The sequence below is a fragment of the Brienomyrus brachyistius genome, chromosome 10 (genome assembly GCF_023856365.1).
Source record: "Brienomyrus brachyistius isolate T26 chromosome 10, BBRACH_0.4, whole genome shotgun sequence".
NCBI lineage: Eukaryota > Metazoa > Chordata > Actinopteri > Osteoglossiformes > Mormyridae > Brienomyrus > Brienomyrus brachyistius.
The window spans coordinates 28,625,296-28,648,133 of NC_064542.1; the positions used below are offsets into that span (position 1 = coordinate 28,625,296).

Genomic DNA, 22,838 nt, shown 5'->3' on the forward strand with positions numbered 1-22,838 from the left:
TTCATGCAGTGGTTGCCGGGGTTGTCTCTGGATGGATGTTCACTGGCAGAGGGTTCTGACGGAGTGTTCCAGAAAGAACCGGAAGAAGCCACCCTCCCTCTGCCTGCGGCGCTCCTGTAGATATGAGCTGTTCAGCCTCCATACAAGTGAACAAAAGAATCTGATGGCTGTCAAAACGGGCCTCGGGGCCACCTGACCCCCCCCCCCCCCCCCCCCAGCCAGTGTAGACACGTCAAACCCTTTGAAGGCAACAAGCATCTCCAGTAGGGGTCAGGCAAGCAATTTTCAGCGATTCAAGGATTTAACCTTTAGGGTTTGTGACCCATTTGATTCTAAGATTTGACTTTCAGCCAGCTGAAAAAATATGGGATGCCTCCTAAATTCCTACCCCCGCAGTAAAAATTTCAGAGCAAGAGGTACAAAATGTGTATGAAATTGCAGGACAAATCACTGAATGTGTTTATAATGACTATTTCCCTGGGGGGGGCTGAAGCCCCCTTATTAAGGTCTCGAACCGTCTATCGAATGACACATGTTTGATGAGCCCCCCCCCAAACAGATTTCTCGTTAATAAAAATGGTAAGGAACACATGCCCCCACAAACATCTTTCAAACAGCCAGTCCTTGTCCAAACAGGATGGGCGTCCAAGGAAGAGAGAAGCTCTCTCCTGCTTCCACCACCACTCTCTGTGCGTAAGGGAGAGTTAGGCCAATTGCATCATGGGAGCAAGGACCCATCCTGGATTTTTTTTGCTGTTCGCTGAGCTTCCGATCTTCAGCTTATCTCGGAAATGTCTGGAATGAGCCTTATTATTCGATCCTGATTAGCAGTGAGCTGTAAGTAATGATGTTTTGATGTGTTCCTGGGGAATTAGGAGGTTTAAATGCATTTCCTCATAATTCAGTTATTCCGTTAAACACGAGGTGATTTTCTTGATGGCTAATCAGGCAGGCTGGCAAGGGAAAAGGACACTCCCTTGTTTAGCTAAGTGAAATTGTACATTTTGTCCTGTTTCTTATACGTGATGGGTTTTTCGTCCAGTTCGAAGATTGGGAAAATACATGGCTCCTCTCCCAGCTGGCTGTCCAGCAGCTCAATCCTGCCTTTTCGTAAGGCTGAGGCGTAAGGTCTAACCTGGTTGCAGGCAGGTTCACGCCCCTTCACTGCTTGGGAACAAGGCTATCGTGCAAACTGGAGTCCCCTCTGCCTTAATGACCGGACAGGATGATCTATGCTTTCCTGGCTCCTGGCCCATCAGGAGAGGGATCCAACGCTGTTACTTTCCTGCCAAGCCGACCGCTGATTTTTTTTGCTATATCTCCACAGGCATGTTTCCCAGCCCCTGATTCCCTTTCTCATTTACGTAGCCCCTGACCCAGTTTGAGGCCTCGCATCACAACGGCAGGATGGAGGCTCCCCCCTGCCTGCCCCCCGCAGGTCCGCTGGCGATGAACTGCACCGGGCGATTTTTCAGGTGCTCCGTGTACAACTCGTGGCCCCGAGACAAAGCATTACAGATGGTAGCTGGTTTCTTATTCACGGCCCTGAGCAGGAGCCAGGCGGCAAAGCGCTCGTTTGGCAGCAGACGCGGCCCCGTTCTGCTCGAGCGGCCCGGCCGGCGCGACACAGACGGCACAGGGCGAGTCGCGAGGAAGCCCGTGCTCCCGGGACGCCGAGCCGTTAACGGCCAAGCGGGAAGGGGAAGGGGGGGGTTCTTCACCCTTCTTCGACACCTCCCTGCTCCCCGGCCGCTCGGAGGGGGGGGGAGGGTGTAGAGGGGACCGGACACAGTGCGGCCTGCCATCCTCAGCCGAGGTGGCCTTAGCCGCCATTCCGAGCCGAGGTGCGGAGGAGTCTGGATATTAGCACGGCTCGATCTCACACGGGAACGGGAGAGACGATTTGGCGAGTCTGACCAGCACGCCTGTCTGCACGGTGAAACATGTCGCAGGCGAGCCGGGCGATTAGGGTGAGGCTGCTGTTGGTCACACGCCAGTGCTCATGTTATCCTTCACCGCAGGCAAACGTTCGTCCTTTTTCCGAGGAACACCGAGGGCTCTGCTTTGTGTTGCGCGACCTGGAGTGTGCAGGACAGCAGGAGCCCCTCCAGGGGGTGCTGGCACTCAGCCATGGGGGGGGGGGGGGTCAACCCAGAGGCCCGATCCCGCTCCACACGGGTGGCTGACCCGCTGCCCACTGACGGCTTGAAGTGAGGTGTGGTGGCCACACTCACTCACCCCCTCTCTCTCGCTTGCAGCTAATTTCCTATTCCTTTCAGGGACAAGCCGTGCCTTCTAAGGACACCATTTTTCAGAGCAGCGTCTGCTTTGATTCGCACGCCTCCCGCTCTGAATAAAGATTGCGGCCCAGCCGGCCGGCTGGCGCTGCGCAAAGTGCCGCGCAAGCGGGGACAGCTGGGGCGACAGGCTGCGCTGGAGCCTCCCGCAGGTGGGCCGTCGGTCTTGACCGCAAGCTCTGTGGCTCAAATGCGGCCCTGCCAGCAGACGGGGGGGACACGGCCCTCGCTGAGGTGTCCCACCGGTGCATCTCTGCCGATCAAGTACACAAAAACTGATCGGTCACGTCAGACACGTAAACAAGTGTCAGTGGATTGACCAGTTGGTGTTTTGGTCCAAATTTGAGGATAGTGTCCTCACTCACCCTGGTGCGTGGCTATGCTCTGTTTTCCGTAGACATCCATGCTGCAAATCAGCAGAATGCGCTGGTGTGAGCCTGATGTATGTCTGCGTTTTGATCCTCATCACGTGACTTGGGAAAGGCGGCTGTAATATCTGTGTAAATGTCATGGTCGGCCGAAAGTTGCCTCAAACAGCATTCCACCTTAAGCAGCACAGAGAGCCTGGCCCATAGCTCTGAGAGGGGAAATGGTTTGTGGAGGCACAGAGGAACTTAATGAGGATGATGAAGGTGAGTGATGTCTAAACAGGCCGAGGATGTGAGCTTCTCGAGGCAGCACCAGAAAAGCGGTCATTAATCAGTGGAGGTCCTGTAATGACTGTTCATCTCAATTTCACGGGCAGGAATCCTAACCGTCCCATGAACCGGAGCTACGTGCTAGATATGTTTTGGTTTTTATGGGGAGTGCAGCAAACTGAAGGCTGAGATCAGCTCTGATTAAACACAAAACTGCGCCAGCTGTGGCACGATGAGCCAGAACGAAGGAATTTTTCACAAAAGGCCAGTTATTCTGCTGTAATATTTAGCAATCGCCCAGTTCTGTCATGGCATGTAATAAGCACAGGGCTCCAGCGACAAACAAGGAAATGTTCCTGAATTGAAAATAAAGCATCAGTGGTTTGCTGTCTTAATTTGGATAGACGACAGAATTACAAGCAGTCACCATAACCTCCAGTAAAAGTGCTGCCAAATATAGAAGGTTTCCTCCCTTAAAGGACATGTGGTTAATGCATAAAAGCTGAAACCCATGAGTTGATGAGCAGTTCAAATGTTCTCCTGGTTTAGATTAGTCTTTGACACCTGGGACTAGACTGTATATACACTGATAAATAATTCAGACTATCTTAAACCAGTTGAGACTAGTTAAATAGGCTTCAGTGGGAAATGCATGTCACACTGGATATCAAGTCCTGTGGCTCCTACATTCCCCCTGGGGGTGATACAGTGCTCGTCCGATTGTAAGGCTGCACTCAGACTAAACAGCACTGCGGTCTCCCCACCCAAGACAGAATCAGGCCAAACCAGGCTAGGCTGGATATATATTTTTCTTTCCATTACAATCAGGAACCCAGAGAGGGACAGTCGTCATACAGCACTGCAATGCTCATCCAAACTCCCAGCTTGCCATCATCCATCCATCCATCCATCCATTTTCCCAACCGCTTTTGCCTACTGGGTCGCAGGGGGTCCAGAGCCTATCCCGGAAGCAATGGGCACGAGGCAGGGAACAACCCAGGATGGGGGGCCAGCCCATCGCAGGGTACACTCACACACCATTCACTCACACATGCACACCTATGGGCAATTTAGCAACTCCAATTAGCCTCGGCATATTTTTGGACTGTGGGGGGGAAACCGGAGTAAACCCCACGACGACATGGGGAGAACATGCAAACTCCACACACATGTGACTCAGGCGGAGACTCGAACCCGGGTCCCAGAGGTGTGAGACCTGCTAACCACTGCACCACCATGCCGCCCCAGCTTGCAATCAGTTTAATTCAATTCAGCGTACTTTATGAAACGCCTTTTACAAGAGTCGCCCAAGTCGCTTTATATGAACGTGCTGTACAACATTCTTACATCATCTATACAGAATACATCAAAAACAGTGGAGAAAGAAAGACTGCATTCCAGATGACGACGGAGGAGAAGAACCAAAAGCCTTCTAGTAGGGAGAAAAAAGATCGTCTAGCGGTCCGAAGTCGAATGGTTGCCCACCCCCCTGAGCGACAGGACGTCCAACTGTGCTGGATTCGGGTCACCTGAGGTGGATTGTTTCCCAGGCAGCACAGTGCACAACCTACAGAAAATATAGGTGCACCATCGCGCTTCATAGGAAGGGAAACCATAAGAAACTCACACAACATGCAAGCTCCATACGTACAGAGAGGGGTGGTATTCAAACCCCCAACCCAGGAGGTGTGAGGCACCAGTGCTGCCCAACACTCCGCTTTAAAGATGCTACAAGCAGTCTTAATGCAAAGAAAGGCCAGAACTACAGACTACTGGCTAAAGTAGGGCTTCCCAAGAGAAGGGCCTCCCACTGAACTCTGGGTGTTTTCTGTGAATTTGGTTCATTTCCAAAAATAAACTATTTATTTTCTATTTTTTACAGCCCCTCTCTCTCTCGCATCCTATTTGCACCAGAAGACGATGTAAACGGTTAAACCTGCTTAACTACCGCGTACCTCACCATAGCTTTTTTTATCAATTCGTGAAATTATCGTACGATATAAACGGTCCGCAAACACCCAAATGCTGGGAGTCCCTAGGTTAAGGGGCCTTTAGTTTCCTCCTGCCCCTTCCCCAGTTAATGCTGGTGCACAATCTGAAAACACAAAACAACTTTTTCATTCGCACACTTCAGACTGACGACTGCAGATCCTCCGCCAAAGCAGAGATAAATCATTGGACTCGACATTGTTATTGTTTTCATTTTACGTCACCGACTGACAACCGCGGAACCAGCGTGGAAAATTAACAACCGGCAGTATGGGAGGCATCCTTGTGAAATATGCTCCTCTCCCTGTGTAACAACACAGTGTGGAAGTGGCCTCAACGGTAACAGGACTTAAGTCAGGGTGATCTCCAGCCCTGAAGTTCCTCCTAAGGAACTAAGCCGTCATGGTTTGTCACAGGTTGTCACACAGAAAACCTGTAATGGAAATGGTAGCCTTCTAGGTACGGTTATACAATGGAGAGACAACAGACGGTTTGTCTCGACTTGCCTACCTTTATTACAGAATCAGACTGTTGTTCATTGAAAACTGTGCTTTATGGGTAAGGTCATCTTGGAAAGGTCACTTTTGCGCAAATTCCAGTACGTGTTTTGGACACGTTGCAAATTTTGGACAACTGGCCTATTAGTCTGTGTAGGAAACAATATCTCAAGTAAATGAACACACCTTCAGTGTACCAATTGAGATCAAGTACCAATGCCTAGGGGTTTCAGCTAAAATTTCTACTAGGGCATGAGTACATGGTTTGAAGTTGTCTTCCAGATGCATTTTGACTCGTACACAGCGAACATCCCTTCTAAGTGAAAACGCCAATTACTTGCTCTGCCCTTGAACAAACAAAAAGCCCAATCAAACACAATTATCTTGGTTTTCACGGGGCCAGACTCTTCATTTGTCGTCTTTGTGCGCCTTTCCATTGTTTCCGCTCTTCTTTCCGCGCTGCACTTGTCTTTCAGATGTGACTGATTCGCCGGCTTGTCCTGCATATTAATGAGACGGGGTGAAGCGTTTTTAAAAGCGCCGCTGACTGCGCTTAATGGGCAGAGAGCAGGAGCGCTACGCCGCGCGGAGAGGCGCTCAGGGAGGGAGGTACCGGCTACATACCGCAGTTAGAGCCCATCGCGAACAGCAACTCGCATCTATACATACCGCATACTGAACAACGGGACATATCTGTGGACGTCCTCATCCGAGACGCGATGAATCGCTGCACGGCTGCGTTACTTCTCCTGGTTATTGCTATCTATTCCTTGAACGTCGAAGGTGAGCCTTTATAATCTCATTCCTTCTTTATCGAATTTGGAGGTGTTTTTGTGCATCATAATGCGTTAGAGTGATTTAGGCAAGCAACTTTTTTTTGCCTAGTGACAGCCTTTCGAATAGGAGCCAGAGCTGTGCATTCACAGCGCATACGGCTGATATCCTTTATTTACCGAAGAGACCGCATTTCTAAATTATCTTCACGTCTCTGTTTAACACAGTACCCGTTTTTTTTTTAACTCCGTTCGCATATTCAGCAGTGAACCAGTTCGAAGATTTGGTTGAATTTGCCATGATCACTTGCCCGTCTATTTCGGAAGAGACTATGCGCCAGATATCGTTCATAAAACCATCCGCCAAACCACGCAAATCCTGTCTAACTCGTCCAAACGGATCGTAATTGCGCGAAACATTGTTTCACCTTCGCCCGCTGCTCGGCTCAGAGCCGGTAGCACAGTTTGGAAACGCCAGGTGTTTGCTTCCAAAACTTACAGGGCTTTGCGGCGTTTTAATGTGGAATCTTAATTTATGTAGTCTGCGGCATTCGGACCTGCCGGAAAACCATCTATTTCTCTGTATTGTGTCCTACATTTCCTTATACTGGGTCTCATGATCTGTACGGAGACGCGGATCTGTATGCGGACTTTCGGACACTTTAAGCTGTGTATGTGTATAAATCTGGAGACCCTGCAAGAATGACTCAACCATGGAGCAGAAAGTGTTGCGAGCGCTGCACTGATCGGATTTCGCAGATATGAAAATATAACAGGTTTTATATTACAGCCATGTTTTAATGCATCGGGATATTTTTATAAAATTTGGTTGCCTTATTAAATCGCGTCACGATTCTATAAATTAATTGGGGTTAATATTAACTGGGCTTTCGAGGAACTTTCTGAATACGGAATTACTGACTGACAGCTTTCATCATTTAAACCTTCGTTGTTTAAGTGTCTATCGTCCAGGGTTTGTAGTTTACTGATTAAATTGACATTTCCCGCTGGTAACAAACAATGCAGTCTCGACCTCTTAATAAGAGCATTAGTTTTATTTTTTTAGAAAATAGATTTTTGCCTTAAATATAATTAAGTTGAGAGTGGAAAAGCGCTAAACTTATTACAGATTTCGTACGCTCGAATTCTACTTTGTTAAGTAACCCAGATGTTTGTTTACTCAACTGCAGGCATGGATCAAACTGATTGTTTGGCGCGTCAGAAGTAATGAACTTCATCCATATATATATATACACTAACCCCAGAACATGAAAGCCTGATCACCTGTGAAACCGAGGAATAAGCAGGATTTAAACACATATTTTGAATTAGCATAATGGCTTAGTTTTAAAGCCTTTGAAAGGGGAAACATTGGCTTCGGTTTCAGTATTCATAGTGGTGGCTCTGTGGATCCTCGGTACTGTTTGTCCGGAGTTTTTCCTGATGGTGCAGAGACAGCTGGTACATTTCACGTGGGATTAAAAGGTTGCCTTGTTAAATCGAGAAATATAATCCATCCGGCAAGCCAGGCCTTGTGTCAACCTCTATCGAGTTTAACCGGTAACAGCAGATTGTGAAAAGGTGAATGTTAAACGCAAATTTTTATTTTACGTGCGAAGGAGCCGGAATGTAAACGGCGGACGAGTAAGAAGCGCACTGGGCGGGATGGGAGCGGGGCTGATGGCGGGGTCCAGGTACCCGTATCTCAACGTGACTCTGATACCCTGATCCTCCGCTTCGCAGCCTACAAGTGCCGCTGTACCCGAAAAGGACCGAAGATCCGCTACAAGGACGTGCAGAAGTTGGAGATCAAACCTAAACACCCCTTCTGCCAGGAGAAGATGATTTTGTGAGTTATTACTTATCTTCGGTAGTTTTCAACGCGTTAACTTATATTATGTCAACATATTAAAGTTCGTGGCTTTGATCAGTTTAGTCAATAATTTAATTTATTAGGCTACTATATCAGGTTACACAGGTCTATTAATATTCAGCTCAATTAATTAGTTTAACCTAATAGCAAACGTGTTAGCACATTTAATTAATTCATCTTACATTGGTGCCTGTGTAATCATTAATCGGGGTATAATTTTCTGCTCGGACTGGTTTTGTTTGTGTGGGGTTTGCTTCCCGACGCCCCCATTTTGACCGTAGATATTTATAAACTGCTCTCTTCAAGAGCGGCCTGCTGTGCAGCGTCCCCAGCCGGGCGGCTGAAGCGCACTCGCCAGGCCTTTTCTGGAGCAGCACATGTGCACTCGGAGGCTGAGCGTCTCCCACAGGGCCGCGATGCCAGCTGCGTATAGGAGCGCCGGTGCGGCTTCCTGCTGGGGAAGGCGCAGCGCTGCGCTTGCGAATCTGCGTGAAGCACGACTGACGATGCGCCAATTCCCCGTGGGCGATTTCGGCAGATCGTGCATGTGCCCACTGTGTTGTCAAAGGTCGCGGCTCTAGTAACGAGGGTCATATTGTACCTTTCAGTTTAAAACTTAACCTTTTCCTTTAGGGATCGGGAAGTCCTGATTTCTAAAAAAAAAGAAAGAAAAAAAAAGATGTTGGTTCTGTGGTCTGTGGACAGTGCCATAATGGGCTCGCCTTAATTCAGGGTTCCCTCTCATCCCAATGTTATCCTCTGGTTCCGGATATGATTAATAAAATGTTGCGGAGGTCTATTCTCACCTTCCCAGAGTCGATTGCTCTCTTTCGACCGTCACTGCTATTTTTTGTGCTTTTTTCATCTCTTGTTCCAAAGGAGCCCCCTTGTGCGCTCAGATCATTGGACAAAAGGGTTACTGTTGTGTGGAGAGGCCTCTCTTGTTAAGCATGTGTTTAAACAACTGTAAATGGTCCTTCTCGTTCAGCTCTCGTCACCGTAAACAGGGAAGTTGCGGGCGGAGAGGCACCTTGAACACCTTAAATATGTTTCGGATATTTAAACGTGTGCCACTGTAAGATTAAAAGCAAGCACTCGCATGTTTAAAATGGTCACATAAGAAGTTTAGTGAATGAGTTGCGTTCACCAGATGTCACCAATAACGTTGTTTGGGTCCATCTGGTGTTCACCCGTGGTATTGCAGCAAATGTTTTGCCTAGGACAACGTGATGGCTGTGAGTTATAGGAAACATTAATAGAACATGATATTAATAAAAAAAAAAAATTTTAAAACCGTCTTGCTTGGTTGGTAAAATGAAGGAATTCTGGTGTTTTCATTTACACACCCTTTGTTTGGTCCCTGTACTGGCTATTATCAGTTTAGTGCTTTTGGGACTTAAGGGTTGATTGACTAAAGGTTGGCCACTTGAAAACACAGCCACAGGCATATGCAAAAAAAAAAAAAAAGAGAGAACTCCCAACGGGCTCCGGGAACACAGCCCAATCCCTGTGTGTGTCGTTTACAATACCATTCAGAGAGCTTTCTCTGCCTAAACGTAGTGCCTGGACCTGAACTAGAAGGTGAAATAATGCAAAGATACATATGGTGCTGGAATGTGAGCGCAGCTGCTGTCTGGCACTGTTCTCTGGTTATTGGTGTGAGCTGAAAGGAATCTGTGACCTGTGATGTTTTTTTATTTATTGTGCTGAGGTCGCGTAGAAAGTGGATCTCACTGCATGATCCCATAGCACCCTTTAATATCTTGCATCGTTTTTGAAGTAAACAATGTAACAGTTGTTTGGTTTGGGTTTGTTTATATTTCTGTTCTGTGTGGCCAATTAATAAAATGTTCCTTTTTTGTCAATGTTCCTTCTCTGCAGTGTGACCATGGAGAACGTATCACGGTTCAAAGGTCAGGAATATTGCCTGCACCCCAAACTGCAGAGCACCAAGAACCTGGTGAAGTGGTTCAGGATCTGGAAGGACAAACACAGGTGTGCCGGGCCTCTTTACAGTTAATACTTTAATGTGACTTGTGCCACCTACTGCCCACTGCATGTACTGCAGGACCTGCTCAATCTGCATGACGTCAGGATTTTGTCTTCGTGTTCATTATCTATGTCTTCTTTTTCAGGGTATATGAAGCTTGAGACTGTCCTGGATATGCAAGGGTAGAAAATGAAAGGAAGAACAGGATGTTTTTACAAAGCACAAGACATATCCCAAAACAAACAGCTATGGCTGGCACAGATGTGTTGGGTGGGATTTATCAAGGACGACAGATATATATTTTTTTGTTTTGCTGGTGCCATTTTAAAATCAAGTATCCTAGTAGAACTGACTTAAAATATCAGTTTGTAGCAAATGGCCTATATGTATATATTTGACTATATATCTATATCAGAATTAACCTATATTGCTGTGGGACGAGTCCTTGGTATATCTGCTCCATAGTGCTTGTGTAGAGAATGGTAGTCCTGGAATGATTTATGTCTATGGGACTGTGTAACTCTTTGCAAGCACATGATTGCAGTGGTATCTCCTGGACATGACACTCCTGTAATTGTGTGCTTTCCAGAAGTATCAGAAATATGGTACAGGAGTGAAATGGAAGAAGGGGTTTTTATTAAAACCTTTTAATTCTTTATGTTAAAATCAGTTTTCCCCATACCCTCCCATAATTCCTACTTTATATATATATATATATATATCTCAACATAACGACTGCTGTATAAGTATTTCATTGTATGAATCATTATTGTAGGTGGATTTATTTATGAATGACATCTAAGTGACATTTAAGGCTCTGGGCAGCGTCATGATGACTCTCAGCATTCAGTTGGAAAGGTTGTAGCCTGAAGTCAGTGGTGGCTACAGATTTTTTTTTTTTGTCTTGGGTGGGCGGGGTTCAAAATAGTAAAATGGGGCGAGGGGCATCAAAAGAGGAAAAATGAAGGCTTTCACCATCTTTTTACTAAACGCAAAATATAGATGAAAACTTTTTTTTTTTTTAAAGTACACAATTATGGCTATGCCTCATTCTACATTATATGATCTATATCAATCAAGGGGGGGGGCTGCCTGACTTTTAACTATGCTTTTCCTGGTTTAAGGGTTCCCGGTTTATTTGGCATTTTGTGTGAAATGCGTTGTCAGGTTTGTGAGTACAAGGCAAAGTCCTGCATTTCATATCAGTGACAGCATTTAACGAGAACCCTAAATGTGGTCTGTAATCGGCAATCTGTTTCCCCAGAGATACTGAAGAGTATCTGTAAGGGAGTGGTGAGGTTTTACAATGGGATTGGTCAGTTCATCCTCAGATTTACTCCGTCTGTTTCAAGTGAACATGTGTCCATCCATGCAAAGACCCTTATTTCTTAGGGATGATATTTTTAAGTGTTTACTGCCACCTGTCTTTGGTTTACTGCCACTAGCATTTTCCACCAAACTGAAGGTTTGTAAATCTAATACTTTTTCTTTGCTAAACCTGTGCATTTCACTTGTTTTATATCTTATATATACAAATGTATAAATGAGCACATTGTAAATAAATATTAAATGGTTCAGGTAAAATTCATTTAATATATCTTAGTGTATTGCAGTTATCATTTTGCTATTTAAATGTTCAATAACATTCATGTCAGAATTTTTCTTTGGAATTTATCATCCAACATGTTTTTAAGGCATTCCAAGGAGAGTGTGTAATTACCAAGCAATAAAATAAGTTTGAAATGATAAGGCTTTGGATTCTACTGTCACAATGCTGTTAATCCATTTGAAATTTCTAAGTGGGTAGCGCTGTTGCCTCACACATCTGCTTGGATGGTTTTCATATTCTCCCTATGTTATCAAGCAACTAAAAGGCATGTAGTTTGGCTAATTGGCGTCTCAAAACGAATATGAGTGTGAGACTGCCATTGTATCTATGGTGTACCCCATGCTGCCCCCCCCCACTCCACCACCTTAACCAGAATAGGCTGTAGATGGATGTGGAATAGATGGATGGTGTATAATTATGCATCCGGTGTCCTCTCCAGAATGCCCCATTCCCTGTGCTTACTAGGATAGCTCCAGTCTCACTAAGACAATGCACTGGATAAGCAATTTGAAGGTGGATGGATGATTGGAGAGAAATTAACCTACAATTGCTATTCCTCATGATATTTATGCTGAGTTGCATTTAAAGACTCTCGCCAAGCAACACGTGCGTAATATTCTTGAATGTCCATAAATGATTTTTTTTTATCATTTGACTGTCAGCCTCCTGCAATTTGCCAAACCACCGCCATGTTACCGCAAGCCGATGAATCGCTCTGTACTCCAAATGACAGATGCGTGCTGCTCAACGGCTAGCGACGCCTCCGCCCTGTTAAGCGAACTCGTCCAATGAGCGGCCCGATCAGTGGAGTTGGCGACAAAGAGACCAATCAGCAAGCTCGGGCTGGAGGGTGCCGCGTTGTCAGCAGTCCGTTATCGGCCTGGGGGCGGAGCTGCGGGCCTAGTCTTTTCAGGATTGACACCGTATCGCGCTGCCCGTACTCGGAAGTGCACTCTACCAGATACCGTGAGAAGCGAACACAAGCTTTGATAAAGAAAATAAAGTAGCTGATCTCACCACAAATATTATAACGCAGGATCGTCGTTGTATCCGACACCTTGTCTCGATCTAGCTGCTTTTGGAAGGGCAGGTAGGTGTGCGCATGCGTAAAACGCCGAACATCAGCGTTGCCAAATTTTTGTGGTTTAGGGTGGAGTGTTAGGCAGGTCCGGTGTTTTATCTCTCTAAAAACGTGAGCTGCCGCAGTATGGTTCATTGGGATGTGTACACCCAGCGGATGCATTAATTAATCGCTACACTCTTTGCATAGCATGTATCATGCCGATATCTGTCCATTCGAGTGTTAGACTGGCGGTGTTGCATTACTGCTTGTCCTTTCAGATACATATGTCTATTTCATGTACAGATAAACCGCAAATGGAAATTTCTGGAAATGCAGGTTAAATAATGTATTAAGTATATGTTGGGATTGTACCCACGTGTGTGGTATCTAATGAGTATATTATCCCGAACATCCCGAATAACGATACATTACGATTGTTAACCCCTTGTCTGATGAAAACCGCTAAATTCTTGCACTTCGCGTGTGTGGTAACTGCATAGGTGTGACCAGTAGGTGGCGTTTGTGGCCTTTCATTTAATGCTGTCCTCCGGTTGTCAGGATCCGGAGACTTTTCCTGAAGCATCGCCGGTACAGATTACTATAGCGTTGTCGTTTAATTGACATCCACCCATGTCTTATGGTCTTAAATACCTCATAACAATTATAAATGGAATGGTTTAGGATATGCGCCTTGTTGAAGACCACAACAGCCAGCCCTGCAGAGGCTCAAAGAGGATATCCGTCTCGTGTCTAATAATCTTAAATAGATCACCGGAAAAGCGGTTATCATATCATACTTCTCTTTTTTTATCCCATTGTCGCAACGTTTACTTGCAGATTGCATACAACAGCGCCGGCACTCCTGAAAGCAACACAAAGTCATGTCGGGCCTCGCAAATATAAGAAGTTTAAGAATGGTGTGGTTTAGGTAAATTTTAAAATGGTTTGCTAGTCTTTGATAGTTTGACGTACCGTTTGAGCCGACAGCCTTTGCTAGTGTACGTAGGGTTATTGCGCAGCGGGAATAAATCCCAAGCAGGCGTGCTACTAGTCTTGTTATCGGAGCAGGTGTTTCATTAATCCTGGCTGCTGTGAGGCGTCGGAGGGTCCGGTCCGGTGCTTAGTAATGATCAAACCGACAGATGCACTTATATTAAGCGGATTTTCTCATAAGTTTGTCCTAAACTATAGAACGCCCAAACGGAACCAGTGAACTTTTTTTTCGCTACGTCTACCCCACTATTGCATACATTCAATTTCATATACAGTACAGCAGCATTTTAACAGAAAAAATGGTGGAAAATTGTAAAATGATCCTGTACCGACTAAAGGTCTTTAATAAAAAGTTTCTACCCTGCTATATTTTCACATTCAAATGGTTACAAAACGTATGTACAGTGACAACAATAGTTTGGTATGTATCATTTACTATGTAACGGAATGATCATTAATATATTGAATTAGGCAAGTTTAAAATGTTATATGGTTCATTTCATTCACATTTCAGAAACGTAATGCCGTTTTACTTTGAATGGTAAGCTCAGGCGTTTTTTTTTTCAGGCATGAGCTATCAAAACTGTTTTTAGCCACACAAGTATGTTTCGTTTAGGTACATCTATCCACAGCTGTCGAAACTCTGTCATCGTTACCTAGATTACGTATTTATAGGACAGAGAACGATCTACCTCGAAGAGAAAGTGATTCTGTGGCATTTGTTTGAATGTATTCAAATCATACGTGGTGTTCATTATGTAGGGGGAATAGTGAAATTTACTTTTTAGTTACGTGTTCGTCTCGTGCAGTACAAGATCCCGCTTATCAAATACTCTGGAAATGCGCGAGGCGCTAACGTTAGCGGAGAGCTGCACTGAGACCCTGCTCGATATCCTGCTTAGAGAATGTTCTGGAAATCCGCGAAACGCCAGCTTTAGGGGGCTTTATCGTGTTCCCATACGACACAGCATCCAAGCGACTGACATTTGATAAGCGAACCCCCATCGTGAGGCACTTACAATGAAATATTTCAATAAAAACCTGTCTAAAAACCTGCGAGGCGCCGAAGCTGACCGGCAGCACCCCAGCTGCGCGGGTGACAGGCAAAGTTTCCCGGGTCTCGGACTCAGCGCGACTGAGGAGGGGGAGGAGGCGGGACACAAGCCCGACAGTCGAGCCTCGTAGTGGGCGTGAGCGCTTTCTTCACGGCGAACCAGGGTTAGCTGTTAGCTCAACGAAGGAGGGTTTCCAGTTTGTCTGAGGAAGGACCGACGAACAGTTTCCATCATTAAACGGGGAGTGATGTCGCCTTTGGCCGCCGTCTTGTTATAACAACCCGCCCGACATCACCTAAGCTGAAAAAAACGACGCTGTTTATCCCTAGCATCACCGGCTCCTGGGTTTGACCTGGTAGGTGCGTCGCCTCGCCCCGGCAACGCCAGTCGGAGCGCTGCGATGTTTTGTCTCTTCATCACGCTTAAATCGCTTAAACATGTTGTGTGTCTGCAAGGAGCGGTTTATCTGTATTTCATTGGCCACGGGCAACGTTAGTTAGCGTTAACGTGTTGGTAGTTAGCAAGCTAGCTAACCCTGTGCTAGGCGAGTCGCCCCAATTCCGGTTTTTTTTTTTTTTTATGACAGTGATTGTCGTGGAGACGAAACCGAAACCCATACATGACTTAGCGAATCCAGCAAAAATGTCCCCCTACAGAAATTAGGTTGGTTAATTAAAACAAATATATATGGTTGCATGGGTCCGCTCGGGACCTGTGGATGTCAATTTATTCCATCTATTCATCCACCCAGCAGTCCGTCTTCGGTACAGTTTTCTTGGTCAGAGTTGCAGTGAACAATAATTATGAATATTCACCTTATCGGTACTGGTGTTAATATCAGTGTCAGTTTTATTAGTGGTGAAGTTTTAATAGCCTGCCGGGTCGTCTCCATGCTTCATAACCTCGGCATTTGAGACGTGACCTTTAACTCATCATCGCGCGCAGAATCTTGGGGTCGGTCCCATTTCAACGAGCATGAATTCGATGTCCCATGGTGATTCCTCTCCCTGCCGTCCTAACCACTTTATTCAATACAGTTATATATATAGAATGACATACAAAATACCGTTGTTCTTCCTTACCTTCCTTAACGTTACTTGAATTTTATCTATTTAACGCTTAATTTGTGGTTGGATATTAACGGTAAGTAAATGAACTGCGACTATTTAGTTTTAACTTAAATTGGTATTAGAAAATTATTTTTGTAATGTCTCTGCGATTTCCACCCTCAACAAGGGATCTGGAGATATGTGGATGTAGGTATGTTTTTTATAATGGAATGATTGTGCATAAATTGTCTTTTTAAGCACCTGTTGTATTTCTGTTTTATTCAAAGTCACATAAGATGGGGCATGTCAAGCTGCCAGAGTAAACAGCTGTTTATTATGTCAGGACACACATGAAACCTTGTAGCCTAGGATGACAAGTGATGTGTTTGACATGCTGTGCCTGTATAAAGGAAGTCTCTGCACAGTACTTACATCTAGGGCAAAGGTGAAGGTCCTTGTGCCAAGCAGTATACTATTAATAGACTGCAGAGCTCTGGCATTAACATCTAATTTCTTTCATATTTCTTTTAGTAAATATACCACCTTGTGCCAGTACATCTCTCTTCATTTACATTGTAGTTTACCTTTGACCTGTATTATATAGTTACATAAAGTTTCTAAATAATGACAAAAAGGCCTTTAAAAATATTTTGCTAGTTAAGTTTCATAACTGGTTTTTGTGTTTCAAGGAACATTTTACATGAAAGTAAAGATTACATGACAGGTTTGCAGTGGTGGTTTGATTATTGTGGGCAGTCTGCAGTTATACCGTTGTGGTGGTGGTCTGTTGCTCTGCTCAGCAATAATTCATATGTCCCTTGGTTAAAGAAGCAGGGATGACCCCAATTTTTTCTTTGAAATAATGTGTCTGCCAAAGGCTCTGTACCTCAAGTAGTATTTTGGGTGTACCGTAATATTTATTAAATTTATTGCTCTGACTAGCTATGCATGTGTCATTGTGTCATTTGCAGGCATTGCTGGGTGTGTGGCAGAATATGAAACTCAAGGTCACTGCTTTTTGCTTACACATGCTGTTTAGGTCCACATCTATGCATAACCCTTCTTTCCTCATATCAGATGTTTCGCAGTGTCCTTTCGGTGGCATTTTGGGTTTGTTGTCGTTGATGGCAACATTTTTGGAGGGTTACAATGTCATTGAAATTTTAAAATAGGGAAGAAATTTCATTAAAAAAAGAAATACGGAATGTGAAACATCATCTGAGGAAGTTTTCTATAAACCTTGTTTGTCAGACATAGGTGTGTGATCAGTATGTAACAATTTCTGTGTTAGTGCCTTGGGCAGCACTGATTGTAGATGTTTTTTTTTTTATTGAAGCATTAGTAAATCCGTTTTACAAGGCTCATGTCATATAGACATTCTTCTGCCCTTGTGGTGTACTGTGAAATGCCTCCAGCGACAATGTTAGGAAATGGAGAAACTGAGTCCCCTCTCCCAGGCTTAGCATGGAAGACTGAATTCAAAACAAGGTCACAAAAAATGTATTTTTTTTAAAACAACATGACTTGTGAAGGACATGCTTCCATAAATAGAATAAAGTATTGTTAAGGCTCTCTGCTGTGCTGTGGGAACTTTCCCATTTTCTTTTCCAGGAAAATATTTGCATAAATACTTATATTTATATATTTGGCTTATTAAATGTAAACGAAAATATTGGTTTGTTTCTGAGAAGCATCTTTGGATAACAGAGAGAGCTAAATCATGTTAATTTATTTAATGGAAGTGAGGGAGGCCCTGTATGATATACTTAGTATTTTAGTATTATGATCTTAGATATCAGTATTTGTGATGTGAATTTAAAAAAAAAACTAGGCATGTCTAGGTTAGCAGCTTAACTTATAGGGTGGAAACTAGGGCAAGGAAAATGCTGAAGGACTCAAGACATCCAGCCGCACGGTGCATGGGAGTGTATGTGAGAGATATGGTTGCTTTTATTTTTTAAAGTCAGCAGGCTGGGTGAAATTGAGCCGGTTGGGTAATTTTGGGGGGGAGCTAAGGCCACTGAGTCTCAAAGGATGGACTGGGCCATGACATTGGTGTTGGAACCAGTCCAAACTTTTAGTGAGTTCCAAGAGCACAGTTGTTGGAAGAACAGCTTCTTGGAACGGTTAACCCTCCGCGACCCTCCTCCCACCCACAATATGGAGGTAGATCCTATTCACTTACTGTGACGGGATCCTCTAGAGAAGGCATCTTGTCCTTCTAAACATGCTGATCAGGGCCTGTTCAGATTACCAGCTGGAGTTGGCTGTCCTTCAGGCGATTTTCCCATCTTGCCTGTTCTTCGTAGAAATGGACTCGCACATAGGCATTCTTAGTGCAGTAGTCTTGGTAGGCCAGAGCTCCAGTTCGAACACCACCATGTTCATTTCCATATATCTGCTCCCCCATAGACAAGCGTCTGTTTTGCTTTTTCCAGGATTTTGTTTGTTTTTTTTTGTACGCTATTTGTACAAGGGTCATTTCATCTCGGTTTAAGAAAAACTTCCTCCCTTAACAGATTTGCCTTAAAAGATCCAGGGGGATTTTGAATAGAACCACATACTTATATCCTGGGGGAAGACATACTCCTTATTAGGAAAAGTACAACATTTCGCTACTATCATTAGTGTTCTCAAAAAAAAAATAATAATAAGGGATGGCAGTAAAGGTGTATTTAAGCCATTTTCTAGCATTGTGTATCGAGAGGCTATTCAAAAACTGCAATCGTTGAGCTAGGTTCTTCAAATTTTATAAGGCAAATATGTGGTTCTATGAATCTGGAATTTCAGGAGTGTAGCTCAGGGTTAACAAAGAATGCTGTGTGCTTGAATATCCCAAAAAAATTAAATCAGCTCTGCAGCCTCAGTTTTAAGGTCTAGGGAGTAATATTTTATATACAGCTTCACATATACAAGATACAATATATACAAGTAGCCCCATAGATACAAATTAGATCCGTTCCAAAAGTCTGTCTTTAAGTCAGATTTGTAGGCAAGTTGGAAAATAATAATGCAGTACATAATATTTATTATTATTATTATTATTATTTATTATTAATAATAATAATAATAATACAGGTATAAAGTAACTAAATATGGTACTGTACTTCAAGCCGACGATCTGCTGAAGCCGAGATCGTCAGTAAGTAGTGTGTGTGTTTGCTATTACAAACCATTGTATTTAACCCAAATATTTATGCCACAGGCTTTATAGCAGCCCGTTTTGTAAGTACATCATGTCTGTAGGTCCGGCATTCTTAACCCAAGGACTGCCTGTATTGTCTTAAACAGTGCAAATCAGATGAATGGTTTAAGAGATGTTATAATTTGAAAATGAAAACAAAAACATTTTCAGTGCAATATTCCCCAGGTAAGGCACTATGTACCATAATTCACATCCACATATTTGAAAAATATCTTCAGTAACCAGGTCAAGATTTCTGGTAAGAGACATGCCGAATGTTTCACATGTATTTTTTAGGACTTTTAGACCCCACAGAAAGGGTGCCAGTCACTCCCATTATATTTGAAAGAAGACTTACATTTCTATGGCCGATATTTTCAAAACTAGGCAACTCCCAGCAGACCAACGTATATGAATAGCTAGAACTGCAGCCCCTATAAAACATATCTTTTTCAGATGAGGGGTGACCTGCCCTTTTAAGCTCTATATGTTGAAAAACTAGTTTTTACAAGTGTTAGACTATACATCACACACAAATATAGGGGTATTTTGGGAAATTGAGAGAGAACATTATCATGAATTTTATATATTGCATCTTGTGTATGTGAAGCTGTGTGTAGAATATTAGTCCCCTATCTTTAAAATTGTGGTTTCTACAGGTCTCCAAATCTGCTGCTGATGGTTGCCAAGTGGATTTTTGTTTATTTTTTATTTAATTACCCAGCATTCTATATTTAAACTTATCCTACACTCTTGAAAGTCCAAAGTTTGGTACTTTTCCTATTAAGAAGTATATCTTCCCCCTAGATTTTTTTTTTAGACAAATCTGAAGTGGTCAAGTGGTTTTTCTTATTTAAATGTCATTTATTTGTTTGGATTGGGAACATGCTATTGTTGATTATCTAAACCTTACTCTGAATTAAGACCCGAGAGTCTCTTGCTAGTGCCAGAAGTTTAGGTCTGGGGCCTTTATTTCCTGTCCCTGCATTTGTAAATGGTTAAGGTTTTTTGGCTTTAAATTTAATACAAATTTATTTGAAAATTTGAAAATGTATAAACTTGTTTTGGTCTGAGCTATGATCTTTTTTATTTTAGAAATAAAATGCTATATTCTGGTATCTCTGCTAATGTCAGAATGAGTTAATTTCTTGACTCATTAAGGATTTAGCTAGCTAAACTAAGTTTGAGATATTTCTAGTAAAAGAAATGTTTGGTAATTGGAATGTAACTATGTATTTTTTACCCGAGGCACAATTGTAGTTTTTCAGTATTTTATGGTTTGTTTGGTCCCATCTTACTTGAACGATTATGCTTACATTATATTATTAAAAAGAGTAGTGTGTAACAGTGAAGTAATTTTTTTAAAGTTCTTACCATGCATTCCAGTTCGCACTGTAGGGCTGCAGTGAGCCATCTATACAGCACTGCTACTCTCTACTTATTCTCCGGTCTGTAACTGCAGACACATTTCATGGTTAGAATGACACACATACTATAAATTGCTTAGAGCTTGTTAAACCTCACGTCCAACCATATCTCCTTTTTTTTTAACTCCTTTTCACTTCATATCATTCTGTTGATATCCAGTGATACCACTCATCACCAATGCAGTACAACGGCAATGAGTCCAAATTAGATTAAATTAATTAGATTAAATTCAGTTTTTATAATTTAATTGTTCAGTTGCTAAAAATGGCACATTAATCATTGCAAATTAGAAATGAAGACTATTGCCATTTGAGTAGAATTTGGATGCCTAGTTTCTTTTATCACTTGACCCACAAAGTTTTCAAAGCACTTCAGATTTATTGAGTAATAATCGGCTCTAACTGTGTTGAAATGAACTGGCATTCAAAAGTAGCTGATTATTTTTGTAGTACGGTATTCCTTTTAAGGGCAGCCTTGCCTCGAGTCTTTTCTGTTATTAAATCTGTGCACTCTTTAAATGTATGCTTTGGTAAAGTAGTATGTTTTGTTACCTTTTCAAGTCAAGGGAGAGAAAACACCTGTTACATGTTAACTGAAATGAATTCAGAGATGCAGTTTGTTTTGCTCCCCCTCTCAGCCATGGCTTGGGTAGACCTGAAGTGAAAAGTGACCCAGTGGGTATTAAGAAACCTCACAAAGAGTTCTTTTAAGAGCTTTTAAGAGCTAATGTCACCCTTAGACCCAGTTAGGGACATTTTAAATGGGCTCTATGGGAGTCACAAGAGAAGAAGTCAGTTTGAGCATGCTCAGTAGAATGACTAAATATATGCTCAAGAAAGCAGCATCTGAATGAGAATGGAATATTAGCATGTGATATCTGTGATGGGTGCATCTGTGATAGGAGTTCTCTAAAGGGATGTAAAATGTGTATTTATGGCTGAAACTGAAACACGATTGTCCACTTGCAAGGGCTCATTTGTTCTTTAGAGAAGCACGAGAAACTGTATACTTCAGGCCACACAAACAAGGCCATCATGATCTGAAAGCAGTGGCTTGCCTGGAATGTTCTGCTGCCACAGGTGGTGGCATGGACACCTGTCTGTTTTATTTAGTCTCCGGGTCCTCTCTGAATCCACTGCTGTGAGAGAGAGCTTGACTGTACATGTCAAGGGGTCATTTGGTGTAAAGCACAGCATGTCATGAGACTTATGGCATCTGCCCTCCTCACCTAGTGGGCGCTGTGTCACCTGCTCTGGTCTCATAGCCATCGTCATAAACTGGGGGAGCCATGTATTTGGAATGCAGAGAATGTGTGCCATTAGGAAAGATTGCACAAAAGCCAGATTGAATGCCATGCTTTCATAATTCTGTGGCGGGGGGGGGGGGTATATTTTCACTGAGCATGCGGGTGAGGGCCAGTTTACAGACACTCTAATCTGAGCAGCCGCAGAAGAGCTAAGCGGCACTTAGTAGGGTGCTTGGGAAACAGGCATCTCGTCTCTATAGAAAACATGCCATCGCCCAGCCTGCCAGAAACAAAGCTAGCATTGTGGTTGGAAAGGGCACACAGGATTAATACTGCAAAAGGCCTGTCATTTATTCGCCCCTCTGCACAAGCAACAAGGTTTTCAGCCAGCTGGATCTAATGCACAGTGTGGTCTGAAGCACACTTTGGAGGACTGAGTGATCTTTTTTTTTTGCGTGGGTGAGGAAAGAAGGCAAAGCATCTCTGTTTAGAAGCTCTGCAAGAATGTGGAAATGTATGTGAAAGAAAATTTATTTATAACCCTAATGCCCCCCCAAGAGGAGGCCAGGAGTGAAGCATTATTTTTAGGGCTACCACTGACAACAATTTTTCCATCGATTAATCTATCAACTATTTTGCAGATAGCCCGATTAATCTAAACGATTAATTTTTCTCCAGAAAAAAATCACTTTCATTTGTTATTTTGACAACAACAAACGGTATGCCATTTCATTAGATAATGGATGCCAACTTTTTGGAACTATATGGACATTACGTACGCCCACAATTGGATTAGCAGATTAGAAGTACACCCAAAATATTAATGAAAGGTTAGTAATCTGTATAAATTCGGCGTATTCTTATGCTTATTAAATTCGGTTAGCGGTGCACACCACATACGTTATACCATGGAAGCAATAAGCAGTGAAGAAAGGGACAGCTCAGCAGCCACAATGTCTTTTAAAAAGGACATATTGTAATTGAACAAGGTGAAAAGATTTTCCTTTTTGCAGTTTAGTACCCGGCACTTTCTCTTTTTCTGGTAAATGTAGTTTTTATTTTTATTTCAGCTCACGATTTTTTTTTTTTAAATGTTGTTTCTAGCTTTTCGTTTATGATAATAACATCAAACACTAGTGAATCAGTCCTTAGCT

The 22,838-nt window shown here is 43.3% G+C and overlaps 2 protein-coding genes across 5 annotated transcripts in view; both read left to right on the plus strand.

Moving 5' to 3' along the window:
* The first annotated feature begins 5,965 nt into the window (after positions 1-5,965).
* On the plus strand, positions 5,966-11,806 carry cxcl14 (chemokine (C-X-C motif) ligand 14). The gene is made up of 4 exons (XM_049027953.1): positions 5,966-6,204; positions 7,938-8,043; positions 9,949-10,062; positions 10,203-11,806. The coding sequence occupies exons 1-4, from the start codon at positions 6,141-6,143 to the stop codon at positions 10,216-10,218; spliced, it is 300 nt and encodes a 99-aa protein (XP_048883910.1). The 5' UTR covers positions 5,966-6,140; the 3' UTR covers positions 10,219-11,806.
* Positions 11,807-12,549: 743 nt separating this feature from the next.
* Positions 12,550-22,838, plus strand: part of fam13b (family with sequence similarity 13 member B) — a 33,422-nt gene continuing 23,133 nt past the window's right edge. For 2 of the 4 annotated variants that reach the window (XM_049027924.1, XM_049027926.1), the window contains exon 1: positions 14,596-15,132. The gene's annotated coding sequence lies outside the window, so the exon portion shown is untranslated. Of the gene's footprint in view, positions 12,757-14,595; positions 15,133-22,838 lie in introns of those variants that run through there. The other 2 variants (XM_049027925.1, XM_049027927.1) reach the window with 2 other exon arrangements.